Source organism: Mizuhopecten yessoensis, unplaced genomic scaffold (assembly GCF_002113885.1).
Source record: "Mizuhopecten yessoensis strain PY_sf001 unplaced genomic scaffold, ASM211388v2 scaffold6169, whole genome shotgun sequence".
NCBI lineage: Eukaryota > Metazoa > Mollusca > Bivalvia > Pectinida > Pectinidae > Mizuhopecten > Mizuhopecten yessoensis.
Window position 1 is genome coordinate 930,475 of NW_018406415.1, and position 15,499 is coordinate 945,973.

The window sequence follows — 15,499 nt, forward strand, 5'->3', positions numbered from 1 at the left end:
GAAGACGCTTTTAAGGAGGACCCCTCTCAGAGGTGCGAATTATGTTTATTCTTTGGGAAACACTAAAGACCTGAATACAGAGGATATTGTCAGGTTTTGACCAGAGTTGATGAACTAAAATTCTGATGTTTTATGATTGTTCACGATAAATTTAAATATATAAGATAATTTGAATATTCTGATTTATATGTCTTCTAATTCTATCATCTCTAGATGAAGTTTTTATATGGGAAGGCCTAGACAAGAGATCCAAGAGGAATCTTGGCGCCTACCATTGTTTCATCTTCATTAAGTTCTATGTCAGTTCAATCTTTTCTCTTATTTGTTTTATTGAGTCATGTTAACAGTTAACGCAGCTTCAGTTAACCATTTTGTTTATTCCATCAAAGCTCAAAAGTAAACATGCACAACGAAGGACCAAGGAAAACCTACAAAACAAATTTGAGAAAGATATTTCCAGTATTTCCCCGAGAAATAGCAAACACAAAGTCACACAGCTGGAGACCCAGAGGAACATACGTATGAATTTAAGAAATATATCATTAGTACTTCCTTAGAAATAGCGAAAACAAGAATTGTTTAAAGACTGACGACAGACCATGGATGATTTGTATCGCTCACCTGAATATGTTTAAAATACTTGGTATGAAGTAAAGATATAGCACTCCATGGTAGACCTGTGCTGTAAGTAAATATGAAATTTCAAAAAGATCCATCCAGTACTTGAGATATAGCGAGAACAAACAGAGCCCCACCCCTATGCCCCTAGGGGGGGGGGGGGGTCATATCCACCAATTATACAAAGTTGAGACCCCTTGGCCCAAAGATGCTCCAAACTAAATTAGGATAAAATCCCTTAATTCCTACGGTAGAAGAAGGATTTTCAAGGTTTTACCTCTATTTCCCCTATTTGGCCCAGCCCCACTGCCCCAAGGGGGCCACACTCACTGTTTATACAAAATTGAGTCCCCTTGGCCTAAGGATACTCCAGACCAAATTTAGTCAAAATCTATTTGGTTGTTCAGGACTAGTAGCGTTTTAAAGGAAAAGTTGACGACGGAAGCTGCGGTATGGCATAAGGTCCTTTGGACCAAGTGAGCTAAAAAAAAACAAGGAAAGGAAATGATTTGTAGCGATGACAAAGTTTATAAACCCTGTTAATTAAAATAATAAAGTAGAAAAATGTTAAATTTATCACAAATTGATTCCCTGAGTTTGCTAAAGCCAATTATTAATTGCTAAAAAAATATATGGGGTTTTAGCAACTTCTGATAAAGGAAATTTTGATCTAAGAGTTTTTGGAGAATTAATTTGGAGAATAAGAGTGCATTTAGATAGAATCAATGATTCCAGATCTTTCATGATGCTTAGAATAACCTAAGATATTGTCAGATAAAGTATTTTGAAAAACTCCATGAATATTTCTTATTATTGTATGACTGGTGCTAATTTCAAGCCCTGATTGGAGGAACATCATGTGACGAGTTTATATCTGTTACAGACCTCAGCCTATAAAAAGGAAAATGTTTCTGTTACAGACCTCAGCCTATAAAAAGGAAAATGTTACAAACAGCTACTTAACATAGGCCTAGGTAATTTCAGTCTATCCCTGATTCTTTATTGATTGGAGATCGTGCCGTTTAGTTTAAGCAAGAAATACATGTACTAATTCAGCTTTTTTTCAATTTGTATTCAGTTAGCAAGTGTATTTCTGATATAATAAGAAACTTACACGTGCTATCTTCAACTTATCCATACAAGCATTTGGTATATAATCTGGTTTTAATTGATGTTTGACTTTCCATTTGTTTTAACGCTATGTGGAGCCTGTAAATCAGGGATAGACCTCACCTGAAGTCCATAATTGTATAATATTTTTTCATAAAAAAAACAGTTTTTTTACAACATACAATACCAGTTTTATTGCATATTTTGCCAACATAATTATATCCTTTTGGGTGTGTAAATCCACAAAATGTTAACATCATCTGGTTGTACATTTAAGTCTACATTTGTAATTTCAGGTCTTGACCTGTCTGAGATTTCTGGCCAAAGGAGATTATCTCTCAGAGATCGCAGATATTCATGGTATATCTAAGTCATCAGGCAGTTTGATAATTCACCGTGTCATCAATGCAATCTGCGACACTCTAAAGAATGTTGAATTCCCCACCACTGTCGATGAAATACGGAGAGTAAAGGCAGCATTTCACAAAATCGCTGGGTTTCCGAATGTGGTTGGTGCAATTGATGGCACACAGATTCCGATTCAAGGAATGTCATCAGGTGATGAACACCTTTATGTGTGCAGGAAAGGGTTTCACGCCATAAATGTGCAAGGGGTAGTAAATTCAGACTTGAGGTATGCAGCTAAACTAAGTTTAAAGTTATTCACATGTAGTATACACAATTCAAACAATCATCTTCATTTGTCAGAAAAGATTCAAAAGCAATGTTTTACCAATGTGAAGTCTCATCCCTTTAGCCTCCTCCTTTCTGTTATATTTATCTTTTCTATCTGCTATGAATTAAAAAAATATGATTTTGAAATACAGTGCTCATCAGTTCTGGCCATGCCAAATTCCTACAAAGTTTGACACAACCATATTTGAACTTTTACCTTTAAATTTGACCTTGACCTGGCACATAATTTTGGCTCTGTGTATAATATAAAGTCTCTGTCTCATATACATGTAATCCAAAATGTTATGGGTAATGGTTAGAGTTCTGGACAGACAGACCAGAAAATGATTTTGGTTTCGGTTTTCCTCACACAAAACTAAAATGACCTATTGCATAGAAAACTCTCATTCATTTAACATAACAAAGGATTTCACATCTCAATTTGCAGATTCACAAACGCAGTATGCAAATTTCCAGGGTCTACACATGATGCATTTATTCTGCAGAGCAGCTTTTTACCAGGCTATCTGACACATTTAGAAGATGGAGGTTGGCTGTTAGGTGACTCTGGGTATCCTTTAAAGGAATGGCTGATGACCCCAATCAACAATCCACGACCTGGTCAGGAAGAGCGGTACAATTCAGCTCACTGTCGGACAAGGAATGTCGTAGAAAGGGCATTTGGTGTGCTGAAAGCCCGTTTCAGGTATGTAGCCAATGTAATATGTAACCAGTTTTTGCAGCATTTAATGAAACTTTAAGGTGGTGTAGGGTTGAAAGTTCTTTGTAGCCCACCATTATCAGACGTTGAGCTATTCAAATCGCCTGTAGTCCGTCCGTCAGTCATCTATCCGTTGAGGAGGTAAAAAGCAAGAAAAAAAATGAAATTTCCAATAACTAAAATTGACAAAATCAGTGCTTGATATTATATTACTGAGATCCTACAGAAGGGACAGTGTATTGGTACGATTTACTGTTATCTAGCATATATGACTAGATTACGGAGACAAACTGACCATAGACTAATGACTGATTGACATGTACAGAAAAGTTACATCTCTAACATGCTTGCCAGTAGCGAGGATTTCAAGACAAATAGTTGAATTATTGTTTACATATTCAATCCGACACTCCAGGACAAATTCTATATCCTAAGATATAATGTTAATATTACATTTGACACAATTGTAATTGCATATGTACACAAGATAACTAGAGTCTGTTGTTTATAGGCTGGCGAAAATAATAAGTTGTGGCCAAGATGTCGGACCACGAAGAGTTTTCATCAGCATAAACTGATAGCAAATCAATGTTAAGTTTGTAACATATTTGGACAACAACAATATGTTTACACTAGACCTAAAATGTCTAAAGAGCTCATATACAATAGGGTAGAAAACTACTTACTCTTTGCCAGACCTAGTCTCATTTTAAGTGCCGGAGCACACAACGTGCTTTCAACACATGTTGACTGCTTCCGGTTATAGTAAGTTCCGAAACCGGCGACTGTAAATGCAAATTTCCGGAATAATTCTGATTCACAAATGATCTCCTACAGGTTATGCATAAACTGACCTAAGATTTTGGTTACAGCACAGGTGGCAATTTTGGATTTTAAATGTAGAGTTTTGTTATCTCCATTTCTCAGAAACTACAGGAGAGATGTTTCTCAGCTTTATGTTGATTTGTAGATCTATGTAATAAAGATCCTTCCATGGTTGGTGCCATTAGATTCATCTATAATCTCTATTTAACTTATTAGAAGTATATGGAAGTTGATAATAAAGATGAAATTGATTAATTGAAAGATGATGTTCAACCCTAAAATAACAATAACAATTAACTTATAAGCACAGTAGACATATACACAGAATGATCAGAATTTAAAGATATAAATCATTCAAATGTGGCAAGTGAAAAAAAAATGTTAACAGCTGTTCCTTAAATTTCATTAGGTGCCTACATAAGACTGGAGGCAGTCTTCCTTATCATCCACAAAAGTGTGCCAAAATAATTGAATGTGCCATCCGGCTACATAATTTGGCAATTGACCATAGAGTGCCACTGATGGAAGCAGTGGAGCCAGAGGTTGGAAATGATGAATTCATGGTACCAACAGTCAACAACAACATGACTGCCTCAGTTATACGAGGAAGACTTGTACAAAGATTTTGAATGTAAGTAGTCAGTCAGTCTTTCCAACAATATTTTTTTAATATGAAAAAGAGTTATTTTCCTTACTCCGGATTCTCAACTGGCAAGTTGTCAGCTTGAAACTTTATTTGCAAAGCACATCAGAACATTCTATATATAAATATATATATATTGATCAAATATTAATCAATATGAAGACAAAAAACTGAAAAAGACCAATTGAAAATTTGTTGCAAAAGAAATGACCAAAAACAGCTTTGTCAGTATTATTTCAATAAAATTGAATGATTGGTGATAATGAGAGTGGCGGGGAAGCCTTGGAGTCTGATGATGCAATTTGTTCAATAGCTGCTGTTCTACGTCTTTGCAGCTGGAGCATCTCATTCATAATCAGAAGGTTTTTTTCCCTGCTCTCTTCAACCTTTTCCATTTTCTCCTTTTCAAACAAAAGGAACTGTTCTTGTACACTAGCCTCTCCTGAGTGAACACCTACAAGTCAAGGTTTCAATACAATACAATAACAGAAATGAAAAAGTAATAAATATAACTCAAGTTACATTTCTTATGTAACTGAAACTATACATGGTTTCCATTTCAGTAACACATTACTAGTTATTCAAAAAATTAAAATGTGTATCACTTCTATACATTAGCAAACATACAACTTTTTATTTATATATCTTAGCAACTTATGCAGTCATGCGAGCATACAAATTGAATAATGCTTATATTCACATTCTTTTACCACTTTAATACTTCAAAAGGTAGATTCAAGTGTATGAAAAAGATCAATATGACTCAGGTGAGCATTATGACACATGGGTCAACAAGAGTTAATCTGCATATATATCACCTCTTTTCTGTCCTTTGGTTTGCTGCTTGTCCCAACTTGTGGAAGGAAGGGATTGGTTTTTTTCACATTCGTCTGAAATGTACAATGCATAACCACTACATAACTGGCAATCTACTAACGATAACATTTTCCTTCTATTTCAGCTCTGATCTGTAACAAGACGAATGACATCTCCTTTTAATGAAGAGGAACTTGTGCATCTGACACTGAAATAATATTACAATAATTAATATAATAAATAAGATAAAGTAATTTATATTCATTCTTTCATATTTTTAAACATTCTGTCTGTCTTACCATACTGGACATAGTTAGCAATGTCAACTTACTTTCAACACCTAGGGATATATCCAAACTTTTCAACTTCTTTCTGCAGCTTGCATTGTTACCTGTTTACAAGTAGAAAGATCATTATAATTATCAATAGAACAATTAAATAAATCTCATGATCATTTTATTTAGCTTATCTGACCCGAAGGGTGATGTTATTGGGCCATTTATTATCATGCAGAGATGAAGGGCTACCAAGTTTGTTAAAACTGTAATGACCTTGACTTATATTCAAGGTCAAATATGTTAAAATCTTATAACAACTTCTCCTGAATAACCATAAGGCCCAGGATGATGATATTTGGCCAGTAGCATGCTTGGATTAAATAACCTTCAAACATATTCAAGGTTACAGGGGTCAAATGTGTTTAAAGCATTTAACAAGTTATTTTGAATGACTTTAAGTCAAAATACTGATATGTTGCCTATAGGTTTTTTATAGTTCACTTCTAAGGTTACTATTGTGAGAGTAATACCAAATGAGTGATGCAGGCCCATTTGGCCTCTTGTTTTCTTTATTTTAATATGATGATTTACCACTCACCTTGTGTGGAGGGTTCATCTGACACCAGATTTGGTATAATGGCAGACTGGCTCAGGGTCGATGAACATTCTTTGACTATAATGATAAATAACACTAGTTTGCTTTATGTTATCGCAATCAGAGTAAGATCCCCACCCTCTAGCCATATAAACAAAAGCGAGAATTGAGAAACAAATAAACATATATTCCAACAAACAGTTGCAAAATCCATGAGTGTGCCATAGGGCCATTGACCACTCAAAACTGAAATTGACCCTCAATGTTTCAAGTTTCCTATAATTTTACAAAAATTGACCCCTCTTTATTTTGATATTGATTACAAATAGCTGAAGTTGACCCACTGTCTTCAAATTCCAGGATTTCCCCAGTACTCATTGAGACTAAGTCTCTGGGTCATAACTTTTAAATGGTTGAGATTTCCACCCCATGATTATTAGGAGATAGTACGTTGTTTTGAGTGGCTATACTGTCGATTAGACAGGTCGAGAGTTTAAACCAAATTTCATGTTCTAATCGCCTGTATAGACACGAAAAACAATGTAGTATCTACTACGCTAATATGTTTATCAACTAATCAGAATCTAGCTCTCTATCTCTCTCTTCCCTCTCTCTGTCTCTCTTCATCACCTGTCTGTCTGTCTGTCTGTCTGTCTGTCTGTCTTGTCTTGTCTGTCTGTCTGTCTGTCTGTCTGNTGTCTGTCTGTCTGTCTGTCCGTCTGCCTGTCTGTCTGTCTGTCTGTCTGTCTGTCTGTCTCTCTCTCTCTCTCTCTCTCTCTCTCTCTCTCTCTCTCTCTCTCTCTCTCTCTCTCTCTCTCTCTCTCTCTCTCTCTCTCTCTCTCTCTCTCTCTCTCTCTCTCTCTCTCTCTCTCTCTCTCTCTCTCTCTCTCTCTCTCTCTCTCTCTCTCTCTCTCTCTCTCTCTCTCTCTCTCTCTCTCTCTCTCTCTCTCTCTCTCTCTCTCTCTCTCTCTCTCTCTCTCTCTCTCTCTCTCTCTCTCTCTCTCTCGCAATTAAATTTAAGCCAATGTAAATATATATGGTATATGCTATCTTGATAACTTGTAGTTATATTGTTGGGAAAGGGCTTAATATAAGTTATAAAACTTGTGCCCAACTCCCAGTGTATATAAATTACAATAAAATATGTTTAAAAAAATATATGTTTAGAAACATTGTATTTCCTTGCACTAAAGTACGTAGTAAAATAGTGACGTAGTAAAATACTGGCGAAGTGTCATTCTGCAGCGAACTGACCAATAGGAAAGAAGCTTTCAGAAGTAGGTCATTTGGCCCCGCCCATACTGGCGAGAGCTCGATCTGTATGTTGACGAGGCGGAATATTTGGATTGTTTGTGAACGTCCTGTTACCAATGTTCATACGACACATTTGGATTAATATTGACCAAGTTCTTACATTTCCATGTCAGTAAGGATACCAGTCTGTGCATATCGACAAAATCGGTGATTATTTGTATAGATGTGTGAAGAGTTTTGTGTAAATGCATACAACACATGCGAAACGTTTCATTTGATTTTGGATCTAAATAGGCCTAGATGCCTTCACACAGATGGAACGAACGTTTCAGTAATAAATAAAGGTAAGAACAAGGAATGTGTAATTTTTACTTTTTAATTCATTCAACAAATTCATTTCATCGGTCGTTTCTGTTCTGTTGCCTACTAGCCTTATCAGTGGGATTTTGCAAAGAGGCGAGCTTGACGCCATATTGTTTTGGTTAGAAACTGGGCATGGCAAAAGTGTGACGGGAGGAGCTTAACACGATTGATTATGATTCTATCGCAGATTAGAACATGGTCCGTATCCAATCAAAACACACGTTGCAAACGAATCGTGTTAGAATGATATATATATATGAACCTAATCAAGTAATCAAGATATTCTAGATGGTCTAGCCATAATAAAACCTAGGGACTAAGTTTCCGGATCACAACTAGTATAAACAATTTAAAAAGTTAAATAATCCGGTAAGTTAAATCATCCGGTCTGTAATCCAAATTACAGGGGGAGGGGGAGGAACAACAAGCTATGAGTTATATTTGTTTTTAAAGTGTACAGTGTTACGTCAAACTGTCTTTTTAACTTATAACATTCTTAACCGCACGCTTCTAGTGGACTTGCTTCAGGGCTTTTACCATACCGCTTGCTGTGTTTTAATACCCGCTTGTAGTGCTCTTTAGTGCTCTCTAAATGCTTTTAGTGACTATATCTAGCTTTTAGCTTTTAACTGTCTAAGCATTTTTAAGACATTATGCCACTGCAAGTAGTGTAGCAATTCAAGCAGCCCACGATCCAGTTTTTAGAAATCTTATACTAATGTAAATAACTTTTAAAATCTCCAGACTCCGGAGTACCGTGTACATGTGCATGTGGTGAGGGACATTGTTCCTGTTTTATTGGATACATATCGTGAATGTTAATGGACCAACCCAAATAGTGGTTTTTATGACTTTTTAATCCATATATGATGTACCAATCACTCTCCAGGATCCCTGGACAGCTCCTATACGAAAGGAGGACAAGACACTACAACAAGACAATTGAGATCCACGTCCCATAACCATATAGACAACCGCTGCATATAAAGAAATGATCAGAATCAACATTAAATAACATACCACTCTCTGACTCTGCTGTATCAACTCCACAGCTGATGCCCTCGATTGCCACTTCCGATAGGGACTGCAACACCTTCAAAGACAATATCATAATAAACAACATGCATTGGAAATAGAAAACTGCAAACAGAAAAATAGAATAAACATTAGCAGAAAATACATTAATCTATTAGAAGTATACCGGTATACAGAACCCTATAATCTACAATGATCACCAAGATCTATAAACTGATCAGACTATTTTAATTTTAGGATTTGACTGGATGTTTTAAGATCAAAATTACCGGTAACTATACAGTTAGAACAGATAGTGCTTACCAGGTTCTCCCATGACTTGTAGAACATGTCTATGGCCGGTCCACCTCCTGTGACTTTCATAGACCGCCTTCTCTCTGATTCTTTCTTCTTTGTGAGGGACTGCATGTCCCCCCATTTTTTCTTGATCTCCTCCCCTGTTCGGTTAACCATAGTAATGGAATTAACTCTGTTTGGAAAAGAACAGTTGAAATTTAGGAACTGACATTACAAAAAAAATCTTCAGACATTACAACAAAACCCGTAATCTTTGTTGTCCCATTTTATGAGTAAGAACATATCAACATATTAACATACAAATTACATGTGTTGACATGTGCAAAATATCACAACAGATATATCTGAGCTCATACACTGTAACAATTGTTTAACCCCCTCCGCCTTCTCCTTTTCTCGAGTATACTTTTTTGAAAAAAAGTATATTCATAATATATATATATATATATGATATAATTTCCACCTTTCAATGAAGAATTTAAAATGTATACTGACCATGCAATTTCTTTTCTCCACTGACAACAATTATAAATAATTGCATCAGCCCTCAATTGTTTACCAGCTACATATGTTTAAGTTTTTACTACATATAAGGAAGAGTTTAAACACGAGAGTCAATTCATACTGGATGTAGCAGTGCTTGTGTCCCATATATTGAACTACATCCACCATTTTATAAATTATTAACAGATTCTCAATTATATGTAACAAACACTAACTGTTTGTTACATATTCATCAGTTCATGTTTAATGAAAATCAAGTTACATTATTTGCAGTTGCACATATAGTGTACGTTTATATTGAAATCATGCTAAAACGAATCTGAAAAGAAAGTAACAGGCTATTTAGCTCTAATGCTTTATAATATTTTAGACGTCTATGCCATACGATGAGCTTGAATATTATACAGTAACACTTACTGATTTACGATTTCGATCCAAATCGATTGCTTCCGCTCAGAGGTCAGCGACGGCCAAAATTTTCCCCTCAATAACCCGTTTTTAGGCGCCACGGCTTCTGCTAGAGCCTCAAGCTCTCGCTCCATCCAATTTGGCTTTCGCCTCTTCGTGTCCATTTTATTAGCAGACGTTAATGACGTGATCTACGTCAGATATGTAGGTATGTTGCCAAAAATCGACGTCGTAGGCTAAAGTGAAACTAGCGACTGCGCTTGCGTGGCGTTCTCGTTTCTATGAAGAATCCTACCTTCAACACGGGAGAGTTCCGAAATCGTAACTTACGAAATATTCGTAACTTAAGTTTACGACGAAACTTACGAACGCTTTAGTAAAACAGACACTTCGTAACTTAAGTTTATACTTACGAAATTCGTAAATTGGAATTTTTTGCGTAACTTAAGTTGCTTAGTAAAACTCACCCCTGAGATAGCCTACGATTCACCGTGTAAAAATGATAGGTTTGTTTTGATCACAGACAGTAATTTTACGAGCTTTCGAAAACGTCTGTTAATTTCTTTTGTCAAACAAAGACTGCCGTAACAGTAAATCATCAATCTCATTCTAGATATTCGCTTTGTATGATATCGTTGGTGATCGACGCACTTTTCTGTTGTGTAGAACACGTTTTCAGGGGTCATATCACATCTGTCTGTGAAAATCGTGGGGAAAAAAGTCTGCTGTTACTTTGTTATGACATATTATAATTGAGAGAACTGTCATGATATGTTAATATCAGTTTAAATATTGTTTGCCTGAGGATCCGAGTTTCACTCCCAAAAACCGTAGCTATGCGTTCGACATTGGTTTTAACGGCATAACTATAGCGTTAATAAATAATAACTGAAAAGAAAACCATACTCGTACCTGCGGGGCTTTTATCAAAAGTAATCAATTAAGTTAAAATAAACAAATCGTAATCGACAACATTGTTCTGAATGTAAAATAGTCACTGTTGCTAGACGGGGATTCGAACCCTGAACCGCAGATTGTGATACTGTCGCTTAGCTTCCTGGTCAACGGACGTGCTCTGGCCAAATTGCGGCACAGTAATAACCAAAACGAAATTAAGTGAGGTTACTTTTTGTTCAAACAATCACAGTAGAATTCTCTAGTCTTTTACCTGCAGTGGGATAGGGATCGTTAAATATGGTGGCAACAAATAGAACGGGCTCTGATTGATGTTGACGTCTGTACNCATAAAACGGGCTCTGATTGATGTTGACGTCTGTACCAGGTGGTTTCAACGGATACCAATTTGTACCTCTGTTTCTATTGTTTTCACACTGCAAGGATACACCTGAATTATTTAAGTTAATTAATTAGAGAAATAAAGATAGTTTCAAACACCTGACTCAAAAGATCTTATTTTTGGAACACACATCATCCTGGGGAAAAACGTTGACTAAAATAGACAAAGAACTGGAGACTCGCCAATCAGACTTCGATAGAGGACTGAGCTATGCTATAACGATATATCTATTGATTGATTGACACTCCTCGGTACTTTAACTCAATAAAAAGCGACCCGTACTTAATTCTAAACAAGACGGGCAACCCTTGGGGTTAGCTTGTAATTAGTTAGTTCAGTGTGGTTCAGTATCATCAAAGTAAACAAAGTACGAATAGAACACATTTTTTACCAACAGGAAATATAATAAATACAAACAGTTTCTAACACAAGTAACATTAAAGTAATATTTTGACAACGACAATTGTTCAGTTTGTTCCCAGATCGACATAACATACAATACTTGATTTGTTTGGAGACATTAAGATGGGTTTCGCGTGTGATACTATAAACACTCTTAAAGAGAAGCTCACGAAGAAATATAGACACAATTGAAATGTTTAACTTTCTGGTTATTGTGGTAAAAGACCCAAACAGAACAATTTCCTGTAACTGTTTTGTTTCAATTAATTCATTACTTTCATTTATTAAAATGAAGAATTTGCAACTTAATGACAAGTCTAGCACCCAAATCACTGATGAAATAATGAAAAGGAAAATACAATTTACATGTGTATATCTCCTTGAGGGTGCGGGTAATGAATAGACATTCTATAAATCACAAGGCTTGTTATCGAAGGAGGCGAAATTTTGGGGCCCTGGAAAAAAATGTCTTTGTCTTCTGCATAAAGGAAACAACACTAATCTGCTTCTTGTAACCATTAGGGCACCTGTCTATGCTTTGCTCTCCTACCCAGTATTCATCTTCATTATAACCATTAGGGCACCTGTCTTTGCTTTGCTCTCCTCCCCAGTCTTCATCTTCATTGTAACCATTAGGGCTCCTGTCTATGCTTTGCTCTCCTACCCAGTCTTCATCGTTATTGTAACCATTAGGCCCCCTGTCTATTCTTTGCTCTCCTACCCATTTTTCATCTTCATTGTAACCATTAGAGCATCTGTCTATTCTTTTCTCTCCTACCCAGTCTTCATCTTCATTGTGATCATTAGGGCACCTGTCTATGCTTTGCTCTCCTAACCAGTATTCATCTTCATTATAACCATTAGGGCACCTGTCTTTGCTTTGCTCTCCTACCCAGTCTTCATCTTTATTGTAACCATTAGGGCCCCTGTCCATGCTTTGCTCTCCTACCCAGTCTTCATCTTTATTGTCACCATTAGGGCACCTGTCTATGCTTTGCTCTCCTACCCAGTATTCATCTTCATTATAACCATTAGGGCACCTGTCTTTGCTTTGCTCTCCTACCCAGTCTTCATCTTTATTGTAGCCATTAGGGCACCTGTCCATGCTTTGCTCTCCTACCCAGTCTTCATCTTTATTGTAACCATTAGGGCCCCTGTCCATGCTTTGCTCTCCTACCCAGTCTTCATCTTTATTGTAGCCATTAGGGCACCTGTCCATGCTTTGCTCTCCTACCCAGTCTTCATCTTTATTGTCACCATTAGGGCACCTGTCTATGCTTTGCTCTCCAACCCAGTCTTCATTGTTATTGTAACCATTAGGGCACCTGTCTATGCTTTGCTCTCGTACCCAGTCTTCATCTTTATTGTAACCATTAGGGCCCCTGTCTATTCTTTGCTCTCCTACCCATTCTTCGTCTTCATTGTAACCATTAGGGCACCTGTCTATTCTTTACTCTCCTACCCAGTCTTCATCTTCATTGTAACCATTAGGGCGCCTGTCTATTCTTTTCTCTCCTACCCAGTCATCATCTTCATTGTAACCATTAGGGCACCTGTCTATGTTTTGCTCTCCTACCCAGTCTTCATCTTTATTGTAACCATTAGGGCCCCTGTCTATTCTTTGCTCTCCTACCCAGTCTTCATCTTCATTGTAACCATTAGGGCCCCTGTCTATGCTTTGCTCTCCTACCCAGTCTTCATTTTCATTGTAACCATTAGGGCACCTGTCTATTCTTTGCTCTGCTACCCATTCTTCGTCTTCATTGTAACCATTAGGGCACCTGTCTATTCTTTGCTCTGCTACCCATTCTTCGTCTTCATTGTAACCATTAGGGCACCTGTCTATTCTTTGCTCTGCTACCCATTCTTCGTCTTCATTGTAACCATTAGGGCACCTGTCTATTCTTTACTCTCCTACCCAGTCTTCATCTTCATTGTAACCATTAGGGCTCCTGTCTATGCTTTGCTCTCCTACCCAGTCTTCATTGTTATTGTAACCATTAGGGCACCTGTCTATGCTTTGCTCTCCTACCCAGTCTTCATCTTCATTGCATTTCCTAAGGCACACACCTTCACATGAACATAGATGTTGCGAGAACGTTCAATTTCGGACAAACCAAAATAGAAACTTGTGAACGATCAAAACACATCACCTGTACCTGTGATTTATTTTGCACAATTAAATACAGTTCGGGAAGAAAATTAAGACCTTGGAAAAGTCATACTCTTGTGGTCTATTTTTCATTTTTATTGAAATATATGCTGAAAAGCTTAATTGCTGTAAGGTTAAATCCGCTTCATGGCAATATCTTGTAAACAATTATCAAAGCAAAGGAAGAAAGATTCATCAAGCTAAACAAATTAAGCTTTTACAATGCACCATATTGCCATTTCGTCAATTTATCAGTGGTACTAAAGGTCAATAAGAATTAAAAATATATTTCTAAACTGTTCTGAACGATAGTAGAATACCGCGAACAGGGAAAGCTGTATATAAAACCCTTTAAAACGTATAAAAACAACGTTTGGCTACATCAAACGCTTGAAGTGTTTCATGTCAGTCATGCCATTATAATTTCGTGCAACAAGTCTAAAGCAAGACAATATTTCTCCATCCTTAGATTATGCATAAGCATGTTGAAGGCACTGAGGTGTAGGAATAGTGTAGTGGTAGGACGCCGGGCTCATGACCGAAGGGTTGTGGATTCGAGTCACGGCACGACACTGTGTTGTATCCTTGAACAAGATACTTTACTCCGCTAGTTCCATTCTACTCAGCTGTAAATGAATACGTGGTTGGGCAGTGCTAGAATTGTTGAATGCTTGCTGTGAGCGCCGAAATGGCAGCACCGGCAGTATGCTCCTCATGGAGGTGAGAAAGATATTGGCTGTTTGCAAAGGCCCTTTAACCACGGATAATAATTTGTGAACCGCTTTGAGATGACCTACGAACTAAGTGATAAAATGGTATGTAAGAACCTCGAAGTATTATTATTATTATTAAAACTTCGGAAAAACAAACAGTTGTAAAATATGACGACAGAATTACATGAAATTATTACACTTTTTTATCCTAAATTTAAAATTCAAGTTTCAAGAATGAAATACTCGTGATGAAACCTAATTCTGAAGACTGCTGCAACACGTCACCTAGTTTAATTTCTTTTATTGTTTTTTTAAACATTTTCAGAGGACTTCAGTATTCCGTATAATATGTTCAACCTGGATATATGTACGTCGAGGAGAGATATTTTAACCCGGTCAATAGTGTATTAAATGGTAACATCGAATTAGGTCAGCACATCGTGGTGTCTTTGTTACACCTATCCCCCGGTCAGTAGGGCAAAATAAGATTACAATACCAGGATCAGATAAAACAATATTTGAACAACTGTGGCCAATTTTAAATGGATGAAGTTATCGATTTATATACTAGTATAGTCTGGGTAATTACAATACCAAATTTAAGATATCTTCTGCATTAATTCGTTACCGGCATCTGATATAAGGTCTAGATCTGAAAAATTAAATACAGTTAACTAGACAGCATACAAAGACTGAAAAAGTAAACAAAGAAAACAACAGAAACCAAACACGTATTTTTCTCCTACTTATCGTACATCAATACACGTTTGCTTTTGAATTTTTTTTCATGTAT

The 15,499-nt window shown here is 36.7% G+C and overlaps 1 protein-coding gene across 1 annotated transcript; it reads right to left on the bottom strand.

The window, feature by feature from the left end:
* Positions 1-4,573: 4,573 nt before the first annotated feature.
* LOC110451740 (myb-related transcription factor, partner of profilin-like) lies at positions 4,574-10,379 on the bottom strand. Its single transcript, XM_021499907.1, has 7 exons — positions 10,152-10,379; positions 9,237-9,402; positions 8,919-8,991; positions 6,285-6,359; positions 5,740-5,799; positions 5,411-5,482; positions 4,574-5,046 (listed from the first exon to the last, which is right to left on the bottom strand). The coding sequence occupies exons 1-7, from the start codon at positions 10,304-10,306 to the stop codon at positions 4,829-4,831; spliced, it is 819 nt and encodes a 272-aa protein (XP_021355582.1). The 5' UTR covers positions 10,307-10,379; the 3' UTR covers positions 4,574-4,828.
* Positions 10,380-15,499: the final 5,120 nt, after the last annotated feature.